The sequence below is a fragment of the Hyperolius riggenbachi genome, chromosome 3 (assembly GCF_040937935.1).
Source record: "Hyperolius riggenbachi isolate aHypRig1 chromosome 3, aHypRig1.pri, whole genome shotgun sequence".
Taxonomy (NCBI): domain Eukaryota; kingdom Metazoa; phylum Chordata; class Amphibia; order Anura; family Hyperoliidae; genus Hyperolius; species Hyperolius riggenbachi.
In genome coordinates this window covers 196,518,062-196,540,444 of record NC_090648.1, presented here as the reverse complement: position 1 = coordinate 196,540,444, position 22,383 = coordinate 196,518,062, and the positions used below count along the sequence as shown (strand labels likewise).

The window sequence follows — 22,383 nt, the reverse complement described above, 5'->3', positions numbered from 1 at the left end:
AGTGCTGGGTGTCTTCTTGTCATACAGGAAAGCTAAATAAAAGTGCAATCCTGGTGAGGCAAATTATTATTATTTAGTATTTATATAGCGCCGCCATTTTCCGCAGATGCATATATCCCTGCATCATATGGGTATCGCTTGCGCTATGTGACATGTGACATATTCCACTGAATTGTCCAAACTAAGTCTATCTCCCGTTCCTCTCTCGGGGAGTTGTTCCAGCGCTGTCCCCTGTTCAAATTTGCTGCTTCCAGAAGCCCTCAGAAACACTTGTGTCCTTGAGTACTTCCAAAGATAGGCAGCTCCGTAATACGCCAGCGCACTTTTGTGCATGGGCAGTATGGAGCCACCTTTATTCGGAAGCACTCGGGGACATAAGTGCTTCTGGACCTTTCAGGAATCCCCCCCTTAAAAATCCTGAGTTTGCCCCTGCTACTCCCCACACCAAAGGCACCAACACCATCCTTAGCACTTCCCCCACCACCTTTGCATACACCTCCAGCTTCACACAATGTTCCCCTACCACACCCCAACACCGTACCCAAGCCCACTCCCTTCACGGGGGTGGCCCCTCCCCCAAACAGTTTTGATCTCACAAAAAAACCCACAGCTGCTCCAAAAACCCAACGCACTAAAACCAACAAGAAAACATCTATCACCTCAACCCCCCGTACTGGGGCCGGCAAAAAAAAACAACAAAGACCAGACCTCTATCCAATTCAACTTTATACCTAATGGCCCCCTGGCAACATTGCTCAAAACCACTCAGGACACTATCACCAATTTAAATACCACTCCCACTATACCTGTTACAACCACTGTTGACTCACCTGTCCAAGCATCCCAGACTAGCATCTGCCACTCAGACCCGACTCTTTAGACTTTACAATACACCCCACCCCACAATCCCCTACCAATCAATACCCCAATCCACCCCAGGTCCATACTACCACCAACTCACACAAACTCCAAACTGATATAAAAACCTTTTTTCAAACGTCTGACAACCCCACCTCCAGCAGTGAATCAGCTAACCACACCCTTTCCCCTCTCTTTTTTAGAACTTCCCTCAGCACTATCACAAAACATTCTCTCTACCCAATTACCAAGCCCACGATCAGAGAAGGTACTTTTCCAACTCACCAACAATCCAAACTACCAGACATAGAAAAAGAGAAAGTAGAGGGAAAAGGAAAAAGAAACAAACCATAATCACAACACTCCCCCCCCCCCACACAAACATTAGCAGATGCATTTTCAATTTATCAGGCCACATTCTTAGCACCCATGAGACTACTCTCTTAGAAAAAGGCCTATCCTTTTGCCCAACTAATCAAGTCAATACATTCGAACTTTTCTCAGATCTCAATAGTTATATCCGCAAACTAACACTCAAAAGACATTATGCCATAAAAAACCTCAAACCCACTGAAGATAATGCTCGGATGTGCCTCATCCACGAATTCAGAAATCCGCGTGGTTGCAAAAAAAAATCCGCATTCGGCCCCGCCGCATGCGGATTTTCGTCCGCGTCCACGCAACCACGCGGATTTTTTTCCCGTGAATGGCGTAATCACGCGCGGATTCACGCCCGGAGGCGGATTTTCTTTTAACGTTAATAACAAAGCCCCCATACATGCTACAGTCCCCCAAATTGCATGGATTATCGAGGTGATAAGGGGCAACATAACTTCAACATAAAAAAATCCCCCCAAAAAATTTTTTCTAGAGAAAATGGATGTTAAAGTGAAATCAACACTTTAAATGGGGCTATTAATTGGTAATAAGTGGTTTTAAAAAGGGATATACGCGTTAAGCAGTCAAAGAGGTGAAGGCGAGTTCCAATGGCACTTGGCGGCGAAGGTACCGCTGGAGGAGGATGAGTGGCTGACGGCAAAAAGGCTCCAGAGAGGTTTTTGTAATTTTTTTTTTTTTTTTATGCAGCAATTAGCAATGACATCGCAGCAGAGTTGTCAGTGGACACGGGTAGTGTGAACGCAGAGTGCAGTGGTGGTAGCGACTGAGTCAGGAGAAGGACTATGCGGGCGGTCAGTTCAGCAGCACAGAAGGACCACGGCAACATACTGGTGGTAGTAGTAGCAGCACAGCGTCATAGTGCTGGCCAAAAAATTAAATGCACCCGGCGACCCGGGCAGTGTGAACGCAGAGTGTAGTAGCGACTGAGTCAGGAGGACAAAGCGGGCGGTCAGTTCAGCAGCAGCAGCACAGTAGTAGTAGCACAGCGTCATAGTGCTGGCCAAAAAATTAAATGCACCCGGCGACCCGGGCAGTGTGAACGCAGAGTGTAGTAGCGACTGAGTCAGGAGGACAAAGCGGGCGGTCAGTTCAGCAGCAGCAGCACAGTAGTAGTAGCACAGCGTCATAGTGCTGGCCAAAAAATGAAATGCACCCGGCGACCCGGGCAGTGTGAACGCAGAGTGTAGTAGCGACTGAGTCAGGAGGACAAAGCGGGCGGTCAGTTCAGCAGCAGCAGCACAGTAGTAGTAGCACAGCGTCATAGTGCTGGCCAAAAAATTAAATGCACCCGGCGACCCGGGCAGTGTGCACGCAGAGTGTAGTAGCAACTGAGTCAGGAGGACAAAGCGGGCGATCAGTTCAGCAGCAGCAGCACAGTAGTAGTAGCACAGCGTCATAGTGCTGGCCAAAAAATTAAATGCACCCGGCGACCCGGGCAGTGTGAACGCAGAGTGTAGTAGCGACTGAGTCAGGAGGACAAAGCGGGCGGTCAGTTCAGCAGCAGCAGCAGCACAGTAGTAGTAGCACAGCGTCATAGTGCTGGCCAAAAAATTAAATGCACCCGGCGACCCGGGCAGTGTGAACGCAGAGTGTAGTAGCGACTGAGTCAGGAGGACAAAGCGGGCGGTCAGTTCAGCAGCAGCAGCACAGTAGTAGTAGCACAGCGTCATAGTGCTGGCCAAAAAATTAAATGCACCCGGCGACCCGGGCAGTGTGCACGCAGAGTGTAGTAGCGACTGAGTCAGGAGGACAAAGCGGGCGGTCAGTTCAGCAGCAGCAGCACAGTAGTAGTAGCACAGCGTCATAGTGCTGGCCAAAAAATTAAATGCACCCGGCGACCCGGGCAGTGTGAACGCAGAGTGTAGTAGCGACTGAGTCAGGAGGACAAAGCGGGCGGTCAGTTCAGCAGCAGCAGCACAGTAGTAGTAGCACAGCGTCATAGTGCTGGCCAAAAAATTAAATGCACCCGGCGACCCGGGCAGTGTGAACGCAGAGTGTAGTAGCGACTGAGTCAGGAGGACAAAGCGGGCGGTCAGTTCAGCAGCAGCAGCACAGTAGTAGTAGCACAGCGTCATAGTGCTGGCCAAAAAATTAAATGCACCCGGCGACCCGGGCAGTGTGAACGCAGAGTGTAGTAGCGACTGAGTCAGGATGACAAAGCGGGCGGTCAGTTCAGCAGCTCAGAAGGAGGACCATGGCAACTTACTGGTAGTAGTACCATAACACCAAAAAAATTAACCAAGGTAGGCACTAGGCAGGTAGTAAATGTCTTTATAAAGGCAGGCATAGTTAACAACAGCACATGCAGCAGCCACTTCATGTCCCCCTGTGTCCGACAATAGGGGCCAGGAACTCACCTTCCACCCAAGCCTGGTTGATTTTCAGGAAGGTGAGTTTGTCCACAGAGGCGTGGGAGAGCCGAGAGCGCTTCTCTGTGACCACGCCACCGGCCGCACTAAAGCATCTCTCTTAGAGGGCACTGGAAGGAGGGCAGGATAGGAGTTCCAGGGCGTACTGGGAAAGCTCGCTCCAGATGTCCAGTCTCTTGACCCAGTACTCCAAGGGGTCCACGGGGCTGTCGGTGTCATTGAGCCCGCTGGATGACCCCATATAGTCAGACACCATGGTGGTCAGTCGTTGCTTGTGCTGGTTGGTTACAAGGTCACTGAAGGATGCAGTGGGCACAGTACAAGGTCACTGAAGGATGCAGTGGGCACAGCAGTGGGCACTGGATATACAACTAGGTCACTGAAGGATGCAGTGGGCACAGTACAAGGTCACTGAAGGATGCAGTGGCCACAGTACAAGGTCACTGAAGGATGCAGTGGGCACAGCAGTGGGCACTGGATATACAACTAGGTCACTGAAGGATGCAGTGGGCACAGTACAAGGTCACTGAAGGATGCAGTGGCCACAGTACAAGGTCACTGAAGGATGCAGTGGGCACAGCAGTGGGCACTGGATATACAACTAGGTCACTGAAGGATGCAGTGGCCACAGTACAAGGTCACTTAAGGATGCAGTGGGCACAGCAGTGGGCACTGGATATACAACTAGGTCACTGAAGGATGCAGTGGGCACAGTACAAGGTCACTGAAGGATGCAGTGGGCACAGTACAAGGTCACTGAAGGATGCAGTGGGCACAGTACAAGGTCACTGAAGGATGCAGTGGGCACAGCAGTGGGCACTGGATATACAACTAGGTCACTGAAAGATGCAGTGGGCACAGTACAAGGTCACTGAAGGATGCAGTGGCCACCGTACAAGGTCACTGAAGGATGCAGTGGGCACAGCAGTGGGCACTGGATATACAACTAGGTCACTGAAGGATGCAGTGGGCACAGTACAAGGTCACTGAAGGATGCAGTGGCCACAGTACAAGGTCACTGAAGGATGCAGTGGGCACAGCAGTGGGCACTGGATATACAACTAGGTCACTGAAGGATGCAGTGGGCACAGTACAAGGTCACTGAAGGATGCAGTGGGCACAGTACAAGGTCACTGAAGGATGCAGTGGGGACAGTACAAGGTCACTGAAGGATGCAGTGGGCACAGCAATGGGCACTGGATATACAACTAGGTCACTGAAGGATGCAGTGGCCACAGTACAAGGTCACTTAAGGATGCAGTGGGCACAGCAGTGGCCACTGGATATACAACTAGGTCACTGAAGGATGCAGTGGCCACAGTACAAGGTCACTGAAGGATGCAGTGGGCACAGCAGTGGGCACTGGATATACAACTAGGTCACTGAAGGATGCAGTGGGCACACAAGGATGTCACACTGTGTAATGAGATGCTCATATGCCAGCGAGCGAGCGAGCGAGCAGTGGGCACTGGGCACGGCACAAGGTCACTGACAGAATGAATGAACAGCGCTGGCAGAGAGTGGCGGCGCCGGCGGTGTGACTGGCTGCCTGCAAATAGTACAAGTGTATAACTGTCACTGGAATATAGAAGTGAACACTGCAGCTGCACTAACCTGCCTGCCTGCACTCTACACACAGATAATCCCCACTCCCACTACACTGCAGCACTGAACCTGCCTGCACAGCACTACACACAGTTAAATAATCACTAGACTCCCACACTCCCACTACACTACACTGACTACAACTAACTACAGCAATCACTCACTGACTAGCTAACTGTGTACAGTATAAGAGCAGTGTTAGCAAAAAAAACGCTTTGTTTTTAACACAATAAATGCACTTGCTCAAACAACAATGGCCTGGAGATAATCCTCTCAGCACCACAGTCTAACAAGGACAGAGCTTTTCCATCATGGCCGCCGCTTTATATTCAGGAGGGGAGGGCATAGCTCCCCCCCTGTGATTGGTTGCTAGGGCCTGGCTGGGGCACTCTGATTGGCCTGCAATGTGTCACTTCCGCATAGTTTGACGCATTTCCGCAAACCACGACTTCAGCACCGGGTTTCACGAGCGTGAATGCGGATTTCTGTCCGCATTCACGCGAAGCCGAAGTAGATTTTCGTGGTTGAAAATCTATTCACGGATTTTCGTGTCCGAGGCGGAATGCGTCAAAATGGTTGTGAATCCACGCGTAAGCGTGATCACGACCTGGCGGTGAGCACCACTGGCCCTAACCTCGCTTATCATCACCAACAATGACACTCTACCCAATGTTACCATTTCTCACCCTGAAATTAGCACAGAAAAATACATTACTACTCAGTTAAAAAGGAGATCCCGCTTTTCACCCAGCAGCCTCTAAGGCAGCCTTTCTCAACCTTTCTACCCTGGAGGAACCCTGCAAATAACTTTTGGATCACAAGGAACCCCTGCAAACAATTTTTTGGTCTCGAGGAACCCCTGCATTTATTTTTCAGGAGGCATGGTCTTTAAAAGTAGGTTAGGCTGTTAATTTCACTACCTCCTATTACACCTGCCACTCATACTGTCTCATGACCCCCCAATTTAGTTGCTTCATGTTACAGTACCTCCTATTACAGTGTGCTCTATTATACTTCCCCCATTATGGGGTAAAACGCCAAGGAACCCCTGCAGAGTCCTCAAGGAACCCTGGGGTTCCAGCGAACCCTGGTTGAGAAAGCCTGCTCTAAGGGCTGCTACATTGAAACCTTCTACTCTTTAGTTCTTAAAGACCTACAAACGTTACAGGACGACCTACCCACCGCCAAATCCAACCTTAATCCACGTGAATCCCACGCCCTCAAAAATCTACAAAAAAAACATAACCTGATTATTAAACCTGCAGATAATGGGGGGGGGGCAGGCTCCTCGATAATCCCAAACATTACGAAACCTTGACCACAGATGCAACTCCCTCTCTAAATATTACATTAAAACCCCTTATCAATAATGCCTTCCTGTCTAACATCATTACCAAAAATGAAAGAAATTTTATTATCAACGCCCAACCGATTACCCCCATTTTCTACTATTTACCAAAAATACATAAAAGTTTACAAAAAACGCCCAGTAGACCCATTATCTCAGATATCAACTCCATCACCAGCAACCTTTCCAGATTCCTGGACCAACACCTACAGCCACATGTACAGTCCCTTCCCTCCTTCCTCAAGGATTCACAACAACTCATACTACTCCTACGCGGCATCACTTGGCAGCCGGATTATGTTTGGCTAACATGCGATGTCACTTCCCTCTATACCAATATCCCCCATTCCTTCGGTCTTCAAGCTTTACAATATTATCTAGCCACCAACCCTTCCATGCCACCTACACAACAAACCATCCTTCTGCAATGTGCAGAATTCATCTTAAAAAACAACATATTCACGTTTAATTATAAAATTTACCATCATACGAGTGGGACCGCGATGGGGAGCTCGTTCGCCCCCTCATATGCTAATCTTACAATGGGGCTCCTGGAAATACTTAAACTATCCACACATCATCGGTTTTCCGACAACATTGTACTATATAAGCCGTATATTGACGACCTAATCTTCATCTGGAAAGGCGACGCTTCACGCATTCCACATTTTGTCAGTTACCTCAACTCTAATAAAGCAGGACTCCCATTCACACACCACCACCACATTTCCTTCATTGAATTTCTCGATCTCACTTTATACATAGAATCGAATCACATTATGACAAAAACATACTTCAAACCAGTCGATGCCAACAACTACATACATTTCAATAGCTTTCACCACCACCCTTGGATTACTAACACCCCCTACAGTCAATACAGAAGAATACATAGGAACTGCATGGACCAATCACAATTTGACATTCAATCTGAGATCCTTACCAAAAAATTCACAGACCGCCATTACCCCAAAAAACTGATCAAAGATGCAAGATACAAAGCCAAACATCCTAACCCTCCTGCCACTACCAAACAACCTACTAATACTACATGCCCACCCAGATTCATCACTTGTTACAATGCCCAACATCTGTCCATCCGCAATATCCTAAAAACCGATGGGACATCCTTATGCAAGACCCCTATCTACGACCTATATTACCCACAACACCATCAATTACATATAGGAGAGCACCAAATCTCCGCAATCTCTTAGCGCCAAGTAAAATACGTACACCAAACCAACCCACCAGCCTGCAAACACAGGAGCCTGGTTGTTTCCCCTGCAACAAAAACCGTTGCACAGCCTGTCAATTTATCAACACCTGTACATTCTTTGTGTCCTTCAGTACCGGTATTCAATATCCCATCTGAAAACACCTCACCTGCTAATCTAAATTTGTCATCTACCTCATTTCATGTCCCTGTCAACTCCAGTACGTGGGGAAGACTACACAGTTGCCCGCAGCAGAATCGGACAACACAAAAGAAACATCACTAAAAAATTCCCCCTTCACAGCGTATCACGGCACTTCTGCACTCACCATGCCAACAACCCACAATTCTTCAACATTACACTAATTGAATTAATTGATGCAAGTTCATCAAACGCATTCGAACAACTTAAAAAATATGAAATGTTCTTTATACAAACTATAAGAACCCTCACCCCTGAATACTTTTACACATCAATCCCTCTGTCAAATATACTAATTATATTTATCATTATATCATCATATTTATTTAAATCTTGAAAAACACCTTTGCATATTCTTTTTTACTTAATTTATTATTTTGCCCATTTATAGCATCCAAACACCACTAAGTAGATACTGGCCCTGGCCGGGATTTGAACCCTGGTCTCCCATGTCCAAGGCAGTGCCCTGGATCAGCGCAACACCAGGCCGCCTCCAAATGGCCTCCATCAGAGATGCGCTGAGCCCCCCCAGGAACTACAAATGCACCTTGAACCCAAGCTGCTCCCACTTAACAGCCATGCTTTTGGTGTATATGCAGAGCTTCTGTTTGGGTTCAAGGTGCGTTTGTAGTTCCTGGGGGGGCTCAGCGCATCTCTGATGGAGGCCATTCGGAGGCGGCCTGGTGTTGCGCTGATCCACCTTTTACACATACATTCTGTCTCTGTGCTCTCTCTCTCTCCAAGGGCTATCTTGCCCTATATTGCTTCACTTCGTACAATTCCCATCTGGCATCTGTGGCAGTGCAGAGGGTTTATTCCTCTGCACTCCACAGCTCCATCTGCAGGTGGGAATTTCCCTCTACAGGTGCATAGCACCATAGCTGGGTTCTGTTATTTTATACGCTTGTGGAGGATTTCCGCAGTGTCAGCACGCATCTTCAGCGCTGACCACGGCAATAATTCCCCAATCGTTACAACATATAAAGCTGATCTGATTGAAGAAAGTGGGTGGTGCAGGCAGATAATACGTCCAATCACAGCAATGTGTAACTAAATTCTCTTTGCACACCTGTTATCCATTTAAAAACAATATTTCACCTGTACATGATCTGAGTTTCTAAGGAAAATGTGGCTGAAATAGATATGTTTTCCTTCAAAAAATTATCTCTATATCCGTATGATCAATAAAAAAAGATTACTATCTTTGTCTGTTTTTAAGTAGTAGAAAACAAACTAGTTTTTGTTAATCTATAATAATACCCAGAGGTTTTGATAGCTGCATCTGGCTCTGATTTATTAACTTCTGAACATTAATTTCATTTTTAGGGGCAGTAAATCAGTTTAAAAAGGTAGTATAAAACATTGTTTATTGGCCAGTGACTCAAGTAAAAGGAAAGAGCTATTTAATGGAAATATCGATTGAGCTGTAAGACTGCTTTAATTAATACATATAATGAATATGATACCTTACCGTACATATCTGCTGCTTCTGCATGACTGCGGAGAGATTTTTCATATTGGTAAAGAGCATTGTCAACGGCTCCCAGGTTCTGGAGTAATACAGCAATTCTTCTTATGGAGAATTGGTTTCCGCTACACAGGTTCAGACTTTCTGTAAAGCACTTTTCAGCTTGACTAAAACATTTCATTTCAGCATAATGAAGGCCAACATGGTTGTATAGTGTTCCTTAAAAAAGAAGACAAAATGAATAAAGCATGTTTGCCTCTATCAGAGCAAGACTGGGGCTAAAAAGCCGAAGTATGCTCAGTGTAGCAATGTCAGATAAGGGGTCACTCTTCAGCGGGCAGAGCTGAATTGGGGTTGATATACTTATTGTTTATACTTTATCAGGGTGGGGCTTTGTTTACATACACTGTTCTATTAAATGCTTAGAAAAGCACATACAGCGTTCTTATGCATTTTTCAAGTATTTTTCAAGTCTTTGGTGTGTGATTTGTACCTTTTTTTTATGTCTTTACTGGGCATTTTAATTCATAAAACTCCCATAGATGTGCAAATTGTAATTTCAGTGAACATATTTGTTGGTCATTGTTGGTCTTAACACGTTTTATGCATGAGGCTAGCTTTAAAATGATGAACCTCCTGTGTGAGTTAGGCAGGGCCCCATAAAGTAGTCAAACAACTAGGCAGATTGACCCCTCCTTAAGTCTCCAAATATAAATAAGTACAAAGTCAAACTATGTTTGGGAATTTAAGGGAGACCATGCCTGTTTATGTTTGGGGATTTAAGAAGGGGGGCTCTGCCTCGCGATGTCTTCAGATTTAGGGAGCAGCATCTCCCCTTAAATCCAAGCATAATCTAAAATCATCCAAAATGCTTTGGTTTCCATGAGAGAAACCAAAGCATGGTGTCTGTGTGCAGTTTATCATCTATCAGAGATCTTCTGTAAGTAAAGTCGCAAGATAAGGTAAGAAACAGAATCAGGCAGGTTATCCCACCTCTTAAATCAAAATGGCAACAGCAATTCTTTTAAATATGGAAGATGAAGATGGAGATCTTACCTAGTAGCTTTTTGTCAGACACTCCTTTAAATGACTGAACACAAAAATTCAAAGTCTGCAGCACTTCGGCCTTGGAGAACGCTTGGCTGTTTATCATGTACTTTGTGGCTTCTCTCATGGCCATTGCAGCATCTTCCAGTCTTTCAGTTTTCAGGTATGAATGTCCTGCAAGTCTGAAGGAATGTGCTGCAGAGGAGAGCTCTCCAGTGTTAGCAAAACAGTAGCCCAGTTTGATTAGTGCGTCTGCAATGTTGACAATTTCCTTACTATTATACTCATTGATCGCTTTTTCATAAAACTTGACAGCTTTACCATACTCTTGCATGTTATCGTAAGCAGCTGCTATGTTGAAATACAGATCACCATCTTCGTGTTCTTTGTCATAGATTCTACATTTTATGAAACATTTCAGAGCTTTTTTCGGCTTCCCAACACATACATAAGCAGCCCCAAGATTGAACAAACATGTTTTCTGCATTCTTTCGCTAGAGTGCTTGCAGGACAGAAGAAAGGCTTTCTTAAATGTTTTCAGGGCTCCGCCAACATCCTCTTTCTTCATTTGTTCCCTCCCCTCTTTACACAGCAACTGTATTCCAGTGTGGTCGTTATGTTGTCTTTTGGGTGTACTTTTTAGTAGGTCTGAACCTTTGGTGGCAGCCATTTTGAAGTGCAAATACCTGTGTTAACACAGAGCATGAGCAACATAAGTAAATTCACTCTGTATATATACATTTATGCATAATATAGTGTTTTGTCCCTGCTTTAAATGTAGTGTATATTATGTACTGTTCTATTTAATAAGTATTACCCCCTCCAGTTGCTTACTGAAGTTCCTCCAACCCACTGTTTCCCAACCCTGGTCCATATGCAATTTACCCTTTCTCCTTAGTTTTCCCTAAGGTGATATATTTACATCTTTTCTATAAAATGCCTTTTAAACTAATAGCAAATAACTGAAAAATTATCTCCTAGTAGAAAAAATAAATTGCATATGGGCACCAGTCCCCAAAACCCCACCAACAGTGCATGTTTTGCAGGAATCCACAAATATTCACAGGTGGAGTAATTAGTGCCTCAGGTGAGCTGATTAACTACCTCTGTGGATTTCCACAAAACTTGCTGTTATTGGGCTTTGAGGGCAGGGTTGGGAACCACTGCTCCAACCTACGGTGCCAACATTCTTATACAGGACTGTTTGTAAGCAGTGTGGAAATAGAATTGTGATGAGCATTACTCGGCCATCAGCTATATAATACGACTGATTTTGCTATATTGCCCACGCTAATAGCTTAGGAGCACCACCTAGATTAAAGCCGCTCTCTTTCAACAATACATAATCACTGATTAGTTTTACTATTGTAGTTCTTTTTGACTTGATTTACTTGAGTAACCTAACCAGGCTGGAGGTCATAAAGTGATTATACCTGGACAAAAGCCATAAGGGTTTCAGTTTCTTGCTTGCTAATAGATAATTTTTGTTGATACCGTTGAGCAATTTTGCATGAGTACTTCTGCTCTCTTACAAATGGAAACCTGCTATGCAGGCTTTTCATATGGTGTTGTGAAAGAACAACAGAACCTCCCTACCTTGAGAACCTATAAGCTCTGGTGCCTTCCCTTCACTTTATTGTAGGTATTTGTAAGATATGTTCTGCATGTTACCATGTGTTGTGTTTGTCTAATGTGGTGATGAGATTTCTAAATGTCCTTATCTCATTGAAGCATCCCTATAGAACATGTTCTTATCCAAAACTGTAGACAGACTGTAATTCTGGGAATACACAATAACATTTTTCAGCATATATACTGATTGCTTATTTTCTGATCGATTTTCCGATCGTTTTTCTTACCAATTTCCATTCACTTCTATGAGAAATCGATCAGAAAAATGATAGAAAATAAGATCGGACCTGTTGGAAATTATCTATTGAACCATCTAACTGCCAAAATATCTCATGATGTATTCTCAGCATCACACCAAAGGACAAAAGATAGCTAGACACTTAACCTAATTTGTTCAGTAATGTACCAGGGACTGGGAGTCAAAACTAGAATATCCCGTTTGTGGGTATGAATACCCAACAAAGTTGAAACGGACTCAACCAGGGTTTTAATGTGCAGTGGCTTTTTTATCCACACACCTCAGTGAACAAACATGCACAATGTTTCAGTCATTGTGACCTTTATCAAGTGCTTGATAAAGGTCACATTGACCAAAACGATGTGCATGTTTGTTGACTGTGGTATGTGAATAAAAAAGTCACATGCGCATTAAAACTCAGGTGTTTTCAGGATCTGTTTGAACGTTGTTGTACGAACTACAACACTCAAGAATAATTAAACACTCATCTGTGCCCTGGTGAGAAATGTATTGTTGGAAGCGATGTGGTGTAGGTGCAGCCATGTACAGACATTGACCAAGGATCCTATCTTATATAGGAGTGCTTCCTGAGATTTGGGGCTAACCTTGCTTAAAGCGGAACTGAAAATCCTAAAAAAAAAAAGTTTCACTTACCTTACCAAGCCCCCAGCAGCTGTCCTGTCCCGCGCTGGTCTTCCACGATCCTCCACTCCGCAGGACGCTATAGCTGGTGGGAACGCAAAGGAAGCTATGCGTAGCCCAGGGCGCGCAGACGCAGTTACAAAACTAGGTGGCAGTGGGAGAATGGAGGATCATGGAGGACCGGCGCGGGACAGGATGGCTGCTGGGGGCTTGGGGAAACCCCAGGTAAGTGAAACTCTTTGTTATTTTTCTGATTTTCAGTTCTACTTTAATGCTGGGAAGGCACCATCAGTTTTTTTAGCATATAGATGGCTTCATAGATAATTTCCGACGGGTCCGATCTGATTTAGATCATTTTTCTGATTGATATTCTCATAGAAGTGAATGGAAAACAATCGGAAAATCGATTAGCCAGTAAATCTGCCAAAAAAAACCTCATTGTGTATTCCCAGCATAAGAGAACAGCTGTTGGACAAAACATTAGCTGCTTGTCTGACTTGCCTGACTGCAAAGCATGTATATTCTGTTCGGTAATAAACACTGTGTGACTGCACATTCTGAAGATTGTGCTGTGATATTGTCTTCGGCTACCTGGGGAACTAATTAGTGCCTCATTAATTGTTTGACATAAACATACCACTTTTTTTAGTGTTAATGCTGAAAAGGACTCATAACCCTTCACTGCTGACAGTCTGTGCAATTGTCTAAGTGACTGCACAATTAATGTCATTTAATTGATAAGAAAATAAATATAAAAGCGACAACATATTTCATTGTTCCCGTATGACTAAATTTAATTTTGTATTAACATAAAATAAAGTGCTGCAGCACTTGTGGTGAATTTAGAACAGCTTATTCCAGCTTAATTTGCCTCTTAATGGTTTTTTTCTCACATTAAGGAGTATCCCGAATGTGTCATTTGCTTGCTGGTTCACTTTGGCTCTGGTTAACCCAGTACAATCAGTAAGATATATTGAAGTGCTGATTATATTAACGATCCTGTAAATGGCTTTGTTTATAAGTCTCATTTTAAATTGTTGTTGGACCTATTGGTATAAACTTCAATGGACTTAAATGAAGAGTTCACTTACAGGCCTACTTATAAGGAAAATCAATCTTTTAAATATCCCCAAATTTTATCTCTGTATTTATAAATGTTCAAAATGTGTTTGTTTCCTGAGTATAAGCCTGGAAAGGTTGAAATAATGATTACATTAAAGGATAACTGAAGCGAGAGGGATGTGGAGGCTGCCATATTTATTTCCTTTTAAGCAATACCAGTTGCCTTACAGTCCTGCTGATCCTCTGCCTCTCATACTTTTAGCCATAGACCCTGAACAAGCATGCAGCAGATCAGGTGTTTCTGACATTATTGTCAGATCTGACAAGATTAGCCACATGCTTGTTTCTGGTGTGATGTGATTCAGACACTGCAGCAGCCAAATAGATCAGCAGGGCTGCCAGGCAACTGGTATTATTTAAAAAGAAATAAATACGGCAGCCTCTATATTCTTCTCACTTTAGTTGTACTTAAACTATTCTAAAGGTAGCCACACACTGGTCGATTTACCATCAGATTCGACCAACAGATAGATCCCTCTCTGATCGAATCTGATCAGAGAGGGATCGTATAGGTTGCCTTTACTGCAAACAGATTGTGAATAGATTACAGCATGAAACCGATCACAATCTGTGGAGCTGCCGCCACCTGCCTGCCTGCCAGCTATACATTACCTGATCTGGCCGGCACAACTCCCCCGGTCTTCGCTGTCTTCTTCTCCACGCTGGGTTCCGGAACGGCTGCAGCTTCACTGAACTTCCTGTCCAGGGGAAGTTTAAACAGTAGAGGGCGCTCTACTGTTTAAACCTCCTGCCAGGACAGGAAGTTCAGTGAAGCTGCAGCCCTGGAGCCCGGAGGGGAGAAGAAGACATTGGAGACTGGGGGAGTCGCGCTGGCCAGAACAGATAATGTATTGCCGCTGTGTTGCGTACATTCGAACGCCGCTATCGACGCACTCCCGACCCACCGGCGATCGAGAAAAATCTTCCGCACGGACGGATCAACGGGAATGATTGATTTCGGATGGAAATCAATCGTTCTGTCAGAGTTTGCGCGACGATTTCACAGCAGATTCGATCACAGTGATCGAATCTGCTGTATATCGGCGGGAAAATCGTTAGGTGTATGGGCCCCTTAAGGCTACATTCACAGTGGGGCATTGTGGTGCGGCGTAATAGATGCATTGAAACGCAGCCCATTGCACTACAGTGCACCACCTTTAGAGACCAATGCGCTGCATGCAGAGCATTACCGCAAAACATACACATTAAGAGTGACAATGAAGCACACTTGTCACTGACTGTCTGCTTCACTGCATGTGACGCAATGTGTGCATAATGTTTGGTGCAACTTTTTTTCAGTTCCGCTGCACTGCATTCCTTTTACAGGGGATGAATTGCCTACTGTGAACATAGACTTACAGTAGGAAGTACAGGAGCCTAAATAGTTTCCTTTTCCTGTATGGGCAATTAGATGCATGGAGCAAAAATAAATGTTAAATGTTTTCCACACCTGCGCTAACTAAGCCCTCTTTCAGACAGGAGGCTGAACTGCAAGCCTGGAGAGCAGTTCAGCGTCCCATCTGACGCCCACCAGGAGAGCAGGATCATCCCCCAGGCAAACCTGGGTAGGTGCCTGGGGCCTGGTTGGTGTCAAAGGGCGCGGCTGCAACTTACTTTGAACCCTTTCCTACCTCAGCTATAATGGGAAGCCAAAGCTAATATCTTGCCTTGGGCCCCATTTTGTCTCAATCCTCTGCCCGCCAGTGCAATTCAAGTGCAAATCAAATTATCAGCGGTAGTAACACCATGCATGTCAAGCGCTGACATGCGGTGATGCCACCTGGTGGCAGTGGACCACGACATGTCTAGTCTGAGTACAGCTGTGCCCATGCGAAGATCTGACTGCATGGAGGGGGTGGGCTGCCTGACTAGCGCCAGTACAGAGTACTAACCAGTGCACAGCGGTGCAGGAGAGCAGTGAATTCACCACCTGTCAGTTGTCCATGTGAAAGGGGCCTAAGTGGCTTGCAGCAGTTTCACCCTTCAAACCTGTGGAGTTGCTCTGCATTTTTATTAGCATTGTGTTGCTGTGGTGCGGAACATCTTCCTAGACCTGTATACAGGTGACCCTTTTCCACTAATGCAATTCAATTTTTCCCCATAGAAGGAATAGTGCATGCTTAATTTTTCCTCCGCTTGTGCTTCAATCACAATTTGAGTAAATTAGTAGTTGTGTGATTTCAGTATAGCGGCAAGCGGATCACTCAAGCCCAGTCTTATCAGCTGAACGACAGACTGTACACACGCCCGATTTGACGTCCAAACGACGGGTCGTTTGCAAAAATCCGACGTGTGTATGTAGCTTAAGGGCTCTTTTACACTGTATGTGAATCCAATTCCGATTTCAAAGTGATTTTACATGCGATTCCGATTTTTGATGCAATAAAAAAGAAAAAAGTCCTGCATCCTGCATTTTTTCTGTTTTTTGTTTGTTCGTTTTGTTTTTTAAGTTTGTGTTGCTAACATCCAGTGAAAATTGGAAATCACAAATCAGAATCGGAAATCAGAATTGTGATTTTGAATGTAAATGAAGCCTCATGCAGGTTCCCACAAAAACAGCCGGTGTCACACCACAGAGCATTTTTTGGATTGTTTTCACTATCGTAGTGCAATTTTAATGCAAGTCAATTGGAGCATTTTTAAAAAAATTAAACGAAAAGCAGTGTGCCCCCAGCCTGAGATTTAAAGCGGATTGAAACCTAGCATTTCTTCTTTGCTCTAATAGATTATTTACAGCATATTAAATACAACCAGCATTTTTTTTTTACGAGAACAGCACTCAAAGGGTTTAACACAGGCCTTATGCTGGGTACACACGTTGCGATTTCCCGCTTGATCCGCGGGATCGATCGATTATTTCCAACATGCTCGATCGGGTTTCGATCGATAAAGCCGTCGATTTTGCATACTTGACATGCAAAATCGACAGCTGTATCGATCGAAACCCGGAAATCGCAACGTGTGTAGCCAGCATTAGAAGCTCCCCTGCAGGGAAAGCTGGACGAATCCTAACTAGAGATAATGTTATCTTGTGTTTAATTGTATCAAGTGAGGAATGTAAACACTTCTCTGATACTGCAGACTCTCCTGAAGACAGCGAGACAATCAGAAAGCATCAGAAAGCAATTCTGCTTACGTTAGAAGATGAATAAGGGCTGGTTCAGACGGACGCTTGCAGAGCGTTTACAGCCAGCGTTCAGGGCTTGGTGTTAAACGCTCCCATTCAAGTGTATGGGAGCGTTTGTACCAAGCTTTCAAGCGCGTTTGCACGAACGCAGCGTTCGGGTCCCGATTTTCCCTGGCGTTTAAGGAGCCCCTGGAAGCTACATGTAGCTTCCAGGGGAGGTTAACCGCGACGGCTAATGTCCCCCTAGGGGAAGAAAAAACGCGACCGCATCCAAACGCACACGAACGCTGCTGAACGCGACGCCAGCAAACGCAACGCCTCCAAACGTCCGTCTGAACCAGCCCTAAAGCAGTTATGAATAAAATGCAGTCAGCTTTCCGAGCAAAAACTTTGGGAACGTATAATTTTTAAATGAATGATAATACTTATGCTCAAAAGCAAATATGATAACCGTATGGCATATAAAAAGTAGGAAAACATGTTTTTATTAAATATTATGTCAGGATTTCATACCGCTTTAAAAAAAAAATAGTAAGTCTAAGCTGTCCTGGATTTGTAACAATACAGCTAAAATCACTAATTCACAAATCGCCCAGTAGCCCTGATTATGATCTGATATGACCCAAGTGACTTAGGCAAAGTGTAAACATCAGGCAGTTTAGTAGTAATTTGGTCTAATTATGACACCTGTCACTGAAGATGCTTAAAGGGAACGGAACCATAGATGAACAGGAAAAAGATGTTATACATACCTGGGGCTTCTTCCAGCCCCATACGCTCTGAACGATCCCACGTCTCCGTCCTCCGCTGCCAGCAGCTATGAGAACCGGGACCCCGCTCTGCCGTCAGTTGGAGCCAGTCTGAGTGTAAGGGAAGTGCACTGTTTGCGTATCTCTGCAGCAGCCGCTGGTGAGATACGTAGAGGGCGCACTTCTCCTGCGTAGCTGGCTCCGATAACATCAGTGGCGGGACCCGGTTCTCGTAGATGCAGGCAGCGGAGGACGGCGGCGTGGGATCGATCAGAACGTATGGGGCTGGAGGTAGCCCCAGGAATGTATAACATCTTTTTCACGTCCCCATCTCTGGTTCCCTTTAAGTACCTAAGTTTTCGTCACATGGGACACATACAGCTACATTATTTGGGTTCACGGGGGTCATAGAGTTGTCACAGTCAAACCATTATAGTCAAATATAAAAAGAAGGAGAAACCATATTTAAATAAACCTGAATAAGTATTTATAGTTAAATGCATAGTAAAATATTTGAAGAGCATTTGTACACAAAATATATATTTACTTTAAGGGGTACTTGGGATGATGCTAAAACAATAAGTGGGTATGTGGCTAATGATTTAAAGGGCACATGAAGTGAAAGGGATATGGAGGCTAACATGTTTATTTCCTTTTCAATAATGTACATTGCCTGGCTGTCCTGCTGATCCCCTGCCTCTAATGCTGGGGATACACAGTACTTTTCTGTACCGTGTATCGACCAGCTGATCCGGCCAGCTGATAATATTCAGCTGTCCCGATCAAGCCGCTCGACTCCCGCTTGATCCCCGCCGGCAGACAATGGCAGGGAATCGAGCGCTGATTAGGAAGCGCCGGCGGGGACGAGCGGTAATCGATCCGCGCGGACGAGCAGGGACGTGGCTGGGGTTGATCTGGCGGCTAATCGGCCACCGGATCGACCCGTGTATTCCCGGCATAATACTTGAAGCCATAGACCCTGAACAAGTGTCTATGACAAGTTTAGCTGCATGCTTGTTTTAGGTGGGTGATTTAGACCCTACACACCAGAAAGATCAGCAGGTGCTGCCAGGCAACTGGTATTGTTTAAATGGAAATAAATATGGCAGCTCCCATAGGTCTCCCACCTAGGGTTCCTTTTAATGAAGGATGCATAGCTGAGAAACACTGCCCTAATAAATCAGGCTCCATATCTCTTTATCTGCCTGTGATAAAGATCATCTGGTATGTTGTTTTGAAATATTTATACACTGATCTGTCACATAATATCAATACTAATGAATAAAATCATTAAATATTATGGATTTTTTAAAATGTCACTTACCATGTATGTAGTTATTTGATGTCCCTTAGGAAACTGAAAGGTGTTGCTGGTATCTATACAAAGTAGAAAACTAACATGCACTTAGTGCTCCTGCCTACTGAGGATTTGTGAATGAAATGTTTGTAGTTGCTGCCTTAGTAACTGCTACAAGCACTCATTAGATCTAACTCAGCAGTGACATTAGACATACCTGAACATACTTTCGCGAGGAGTGCCTTTGGCACAATTAGTGTGTTCTTCAAAGAGGTGTTGTAAAGGTAACAAATCACACTGTGTATACATATTACCATATGATTACCTATGACTGCAGTATAACTGCTGTATCACAGCACCTTTTCCTCTGTCCCTATCCTCATAGATGTCTCTAATGCAAGCCTTGCTTCTTTACCTCCAAGAATACCCTCACCGAGAGGTATTCTACACAAGTGCATCACCCTGGTTGCCACTATTGCAACCCAGGCTTTCCGAGTATTTTCTTACACCATCATTTTTTCCACGTTTTTAACATACTACACGCAGGGCAGCCATCAGGGGGGGGACAACTGACACTGCAGTGAGGGGCCCAGGGCTTCTGGGGGCCCTTGCCCCCCCCAAAGCGCTGGAAAGGCCGCATATGCTGGCTGCGGGCCTGTGGCTCACTCACCAGCACACCGCATTCCAGCACTATAGGGGCACCTATACCTGGCTAGGGGAGGTAGACGAGCTAAGACAGAAGGGGACAGGAGGTAACACGGGGGATAAAAGAAGCACAGGGGGAACAGAGGCAGACAAAAGAGGTACAGGGAGAAAAGAGATGAGACGGGAACATGACACACAGAGGGACACAAAAGAGGCACAAACTGAGGTGAGACAGAGAGGGACAAAAGAGGCACAGGAAGAAAAGAGGGGGCAAAAGAGAATGGATAAAGGATAAGAGCGTACCTACAAGTCCCTTTCTCATTTGTTAACCGGGGACTACCTGTATTTTGCTAGTATTTGGCTCCACCCACAATATGCCATGGTCATGCCCACTTTTTGCGGCATCACGCTGTGCATGCTGCTTTCATCAGTGTCGGAGCCATGCACATTTTTCGCCGCTGCGCACTTCTTGCACAGACATGGGGGTGGGCACAGCAGCCAGTGGGTGGGCCCAGGGAGGAGGGGGGGCCCAGGCCTGATGATGTGTGAGGGGCCCCAAAATTTCTGATGGCAGCCCTGACTACACTATAAAGGGCAGTGGCGGCTCCAGCTTCAAATGTTTGGTGGGGCACAATGGCTGGCTGGTGGGGCCCATTTGGATGATCAAAATCGATGTTAAAATGGGGAACTTTAGATATTTTTTTTGCCCAACTCAGGTGACAAAATTAAGACTAGTTCAGCAAAAATAGGAACCAAATGTAAACAGAACTTATAGGCTTTTCAGCAGAGCATACTGTCCAAATGATGGTGCTATTATTGAAGAAAAGTTACATACAGATGTACTTGACTAGTTGGCTGGCATGCTTTAATCCTTACTTGCTAGCAGGCTGCCCCTGTGTGGACAGATCAAAGACAAATCATTCTAGGATTGGGAGGCATTTATGGCAAACAGATAAGACCCTTGGTTTACTTAACGCTTACATAGACTCAGGCTGACAAGGGTAGTTCTTTTACAGATCCTATGCTGCTGGACCCTAAAAACAGTTAACTTTATGTTACTGACACTCGGGGGGGGGGGGGGATAGTGATTCCCAGGGGGGCCAGTGCCCCAGCGTGCCCCAGTGTAGCACCGCCCATGATAAAGGGCACCTGGTGTCTGTTTTTGGTTTCCTTTCTGGAAGGCACATTGTGACCTCCTGAACTTTTCCCAACAGTATATGTTATTGTTATTATCTCTCTTCTGTAGTGAAGAAAAATCCTTATAAAATTTATTACAGACACATCCTAAAATATGTTGGCTAATTAACTGAAATCTCATGCATGAACATGAATGTATTTGTTAAAAGAACATGCTTAGTGAGTTTGTATTGTGGTGAATAGTAAATTGTGATTACACAGTTGGGCTGCATGGATATTGGTCTGCTGTAGCTGGTATATTACCATTGCATTGCCCGTGCTTAGAGGCCTGAGAGACGTAGCATCAAGTCCAAACAGTAAACGAGCAATTAATTGGCACTGCAGGGCTTTTGTGATTATGGAGGTATGCTCATAACCAAATGAACCACCTATATCATCTCTACAGGAAGTGCTGCAAATCAAGAAGCTAAAAGCATATATTTTGTCGCTACCTGGCGACTCTAAACCATCATTTTATCAGAAGATCAAAAGTGATTATTTGATCCGGCTTAATGGAGGAAATGCTTTATATTTCAGTATTTCACTTCTCTGCATGAACTTTCTAAATTTAATAACACATTATTTCAAACCATTCTTATATTTAATTCTGTTCACTTTCCAATTTAAATACTTATCCTTGACGATGTATGGCATGTGTCAATAATGATTGCATAATTCTAGTTACTGATTGTATTAAGGTGGCCATAGACCTAAAATGATGTTCAGACATATTCAGACACTGATGAGAAGGTCTTTCTGGCTAGATGCCTGCTTAAAGAGGAACTGTCACGAAAATCTTAAAATATACAACACAAACAAATAAGAAGTACATTTTTCCTAGAGCAAAATGAGCCATACATTACTTTTCTCCTATGTTGCTGTCACTTACAGTAGGTAGTAGAAATCTGACATTACCGACAGGTTTCGGGCTAGTCCATCTCTTCATGGGGGATTCTCTGCATGACCTTTATTCTTTATAAGACATTCCCTGAAAATGATAAATACAAAGATGCTGGCCAGCCTCCCTCCTTGCTGCACACTATTTTGGCAGTTGGACGGAGCAACTACCATTCACTAAGTGCTTTTAAAAATAAAGAAAACCCTGAGAACCCTCCTATGAGAAGATGGGCTAGTCCAAAATCTGTCGGTAATGTCAATTCCTACTACTTACTGTAAGTGACAGCAAAATAGGAGAAAAGGAATTTGTGGCTCATTTTACTCTGGGAGAAATGTACTTCTTATT

General features: G+C 44.6%; 1 protein-coding gene across 4 annotated transcripts in view; it reads right to left on the bottom strand.

Moving 5' to 3' along the window:
• The window catches only part of LOC137561267 (tetratricopeptide repeat protein 24-like), a 178,474-nt gene extending 156,300 nt beyond the window's left edge, over nucleotides 1-22,174 (bottom strand). For 3 of the 4 annotated variants that reach the window (XM_068272525.1, XM_068272527.1, XM_068272528.1), the window contains exons 1-3: nucleotides 22,030-22,174; nucleotides 10,522-11,198; nucleotides 9,469-9,684 (exon numbers count right to left, since the gene is read on the bottom strand). In XM_068272525.1, the coding sequence (XP_068128626.1) occupies nucleotides 9,469-9,684; nucleotides 10,522-11,198; nucleotides 22,030-22,052 (916 nt within the window). In that variant the 5' untranslated portion in view covers nucleotides 22,053-22,174. Of the gene's footprint in view, nucleotides 1-9,468; nucleotides 9,685-10,521; nucleotides 11,199-19,346; nucleotides 19,428-22,029 lie in introns of those variants that run through there. The other variant, XM_068272526.1, reaches the window with a different exon arrangement.
• Nucleotides 22,175-22,383: the final 209 nt, after the last annotated feature.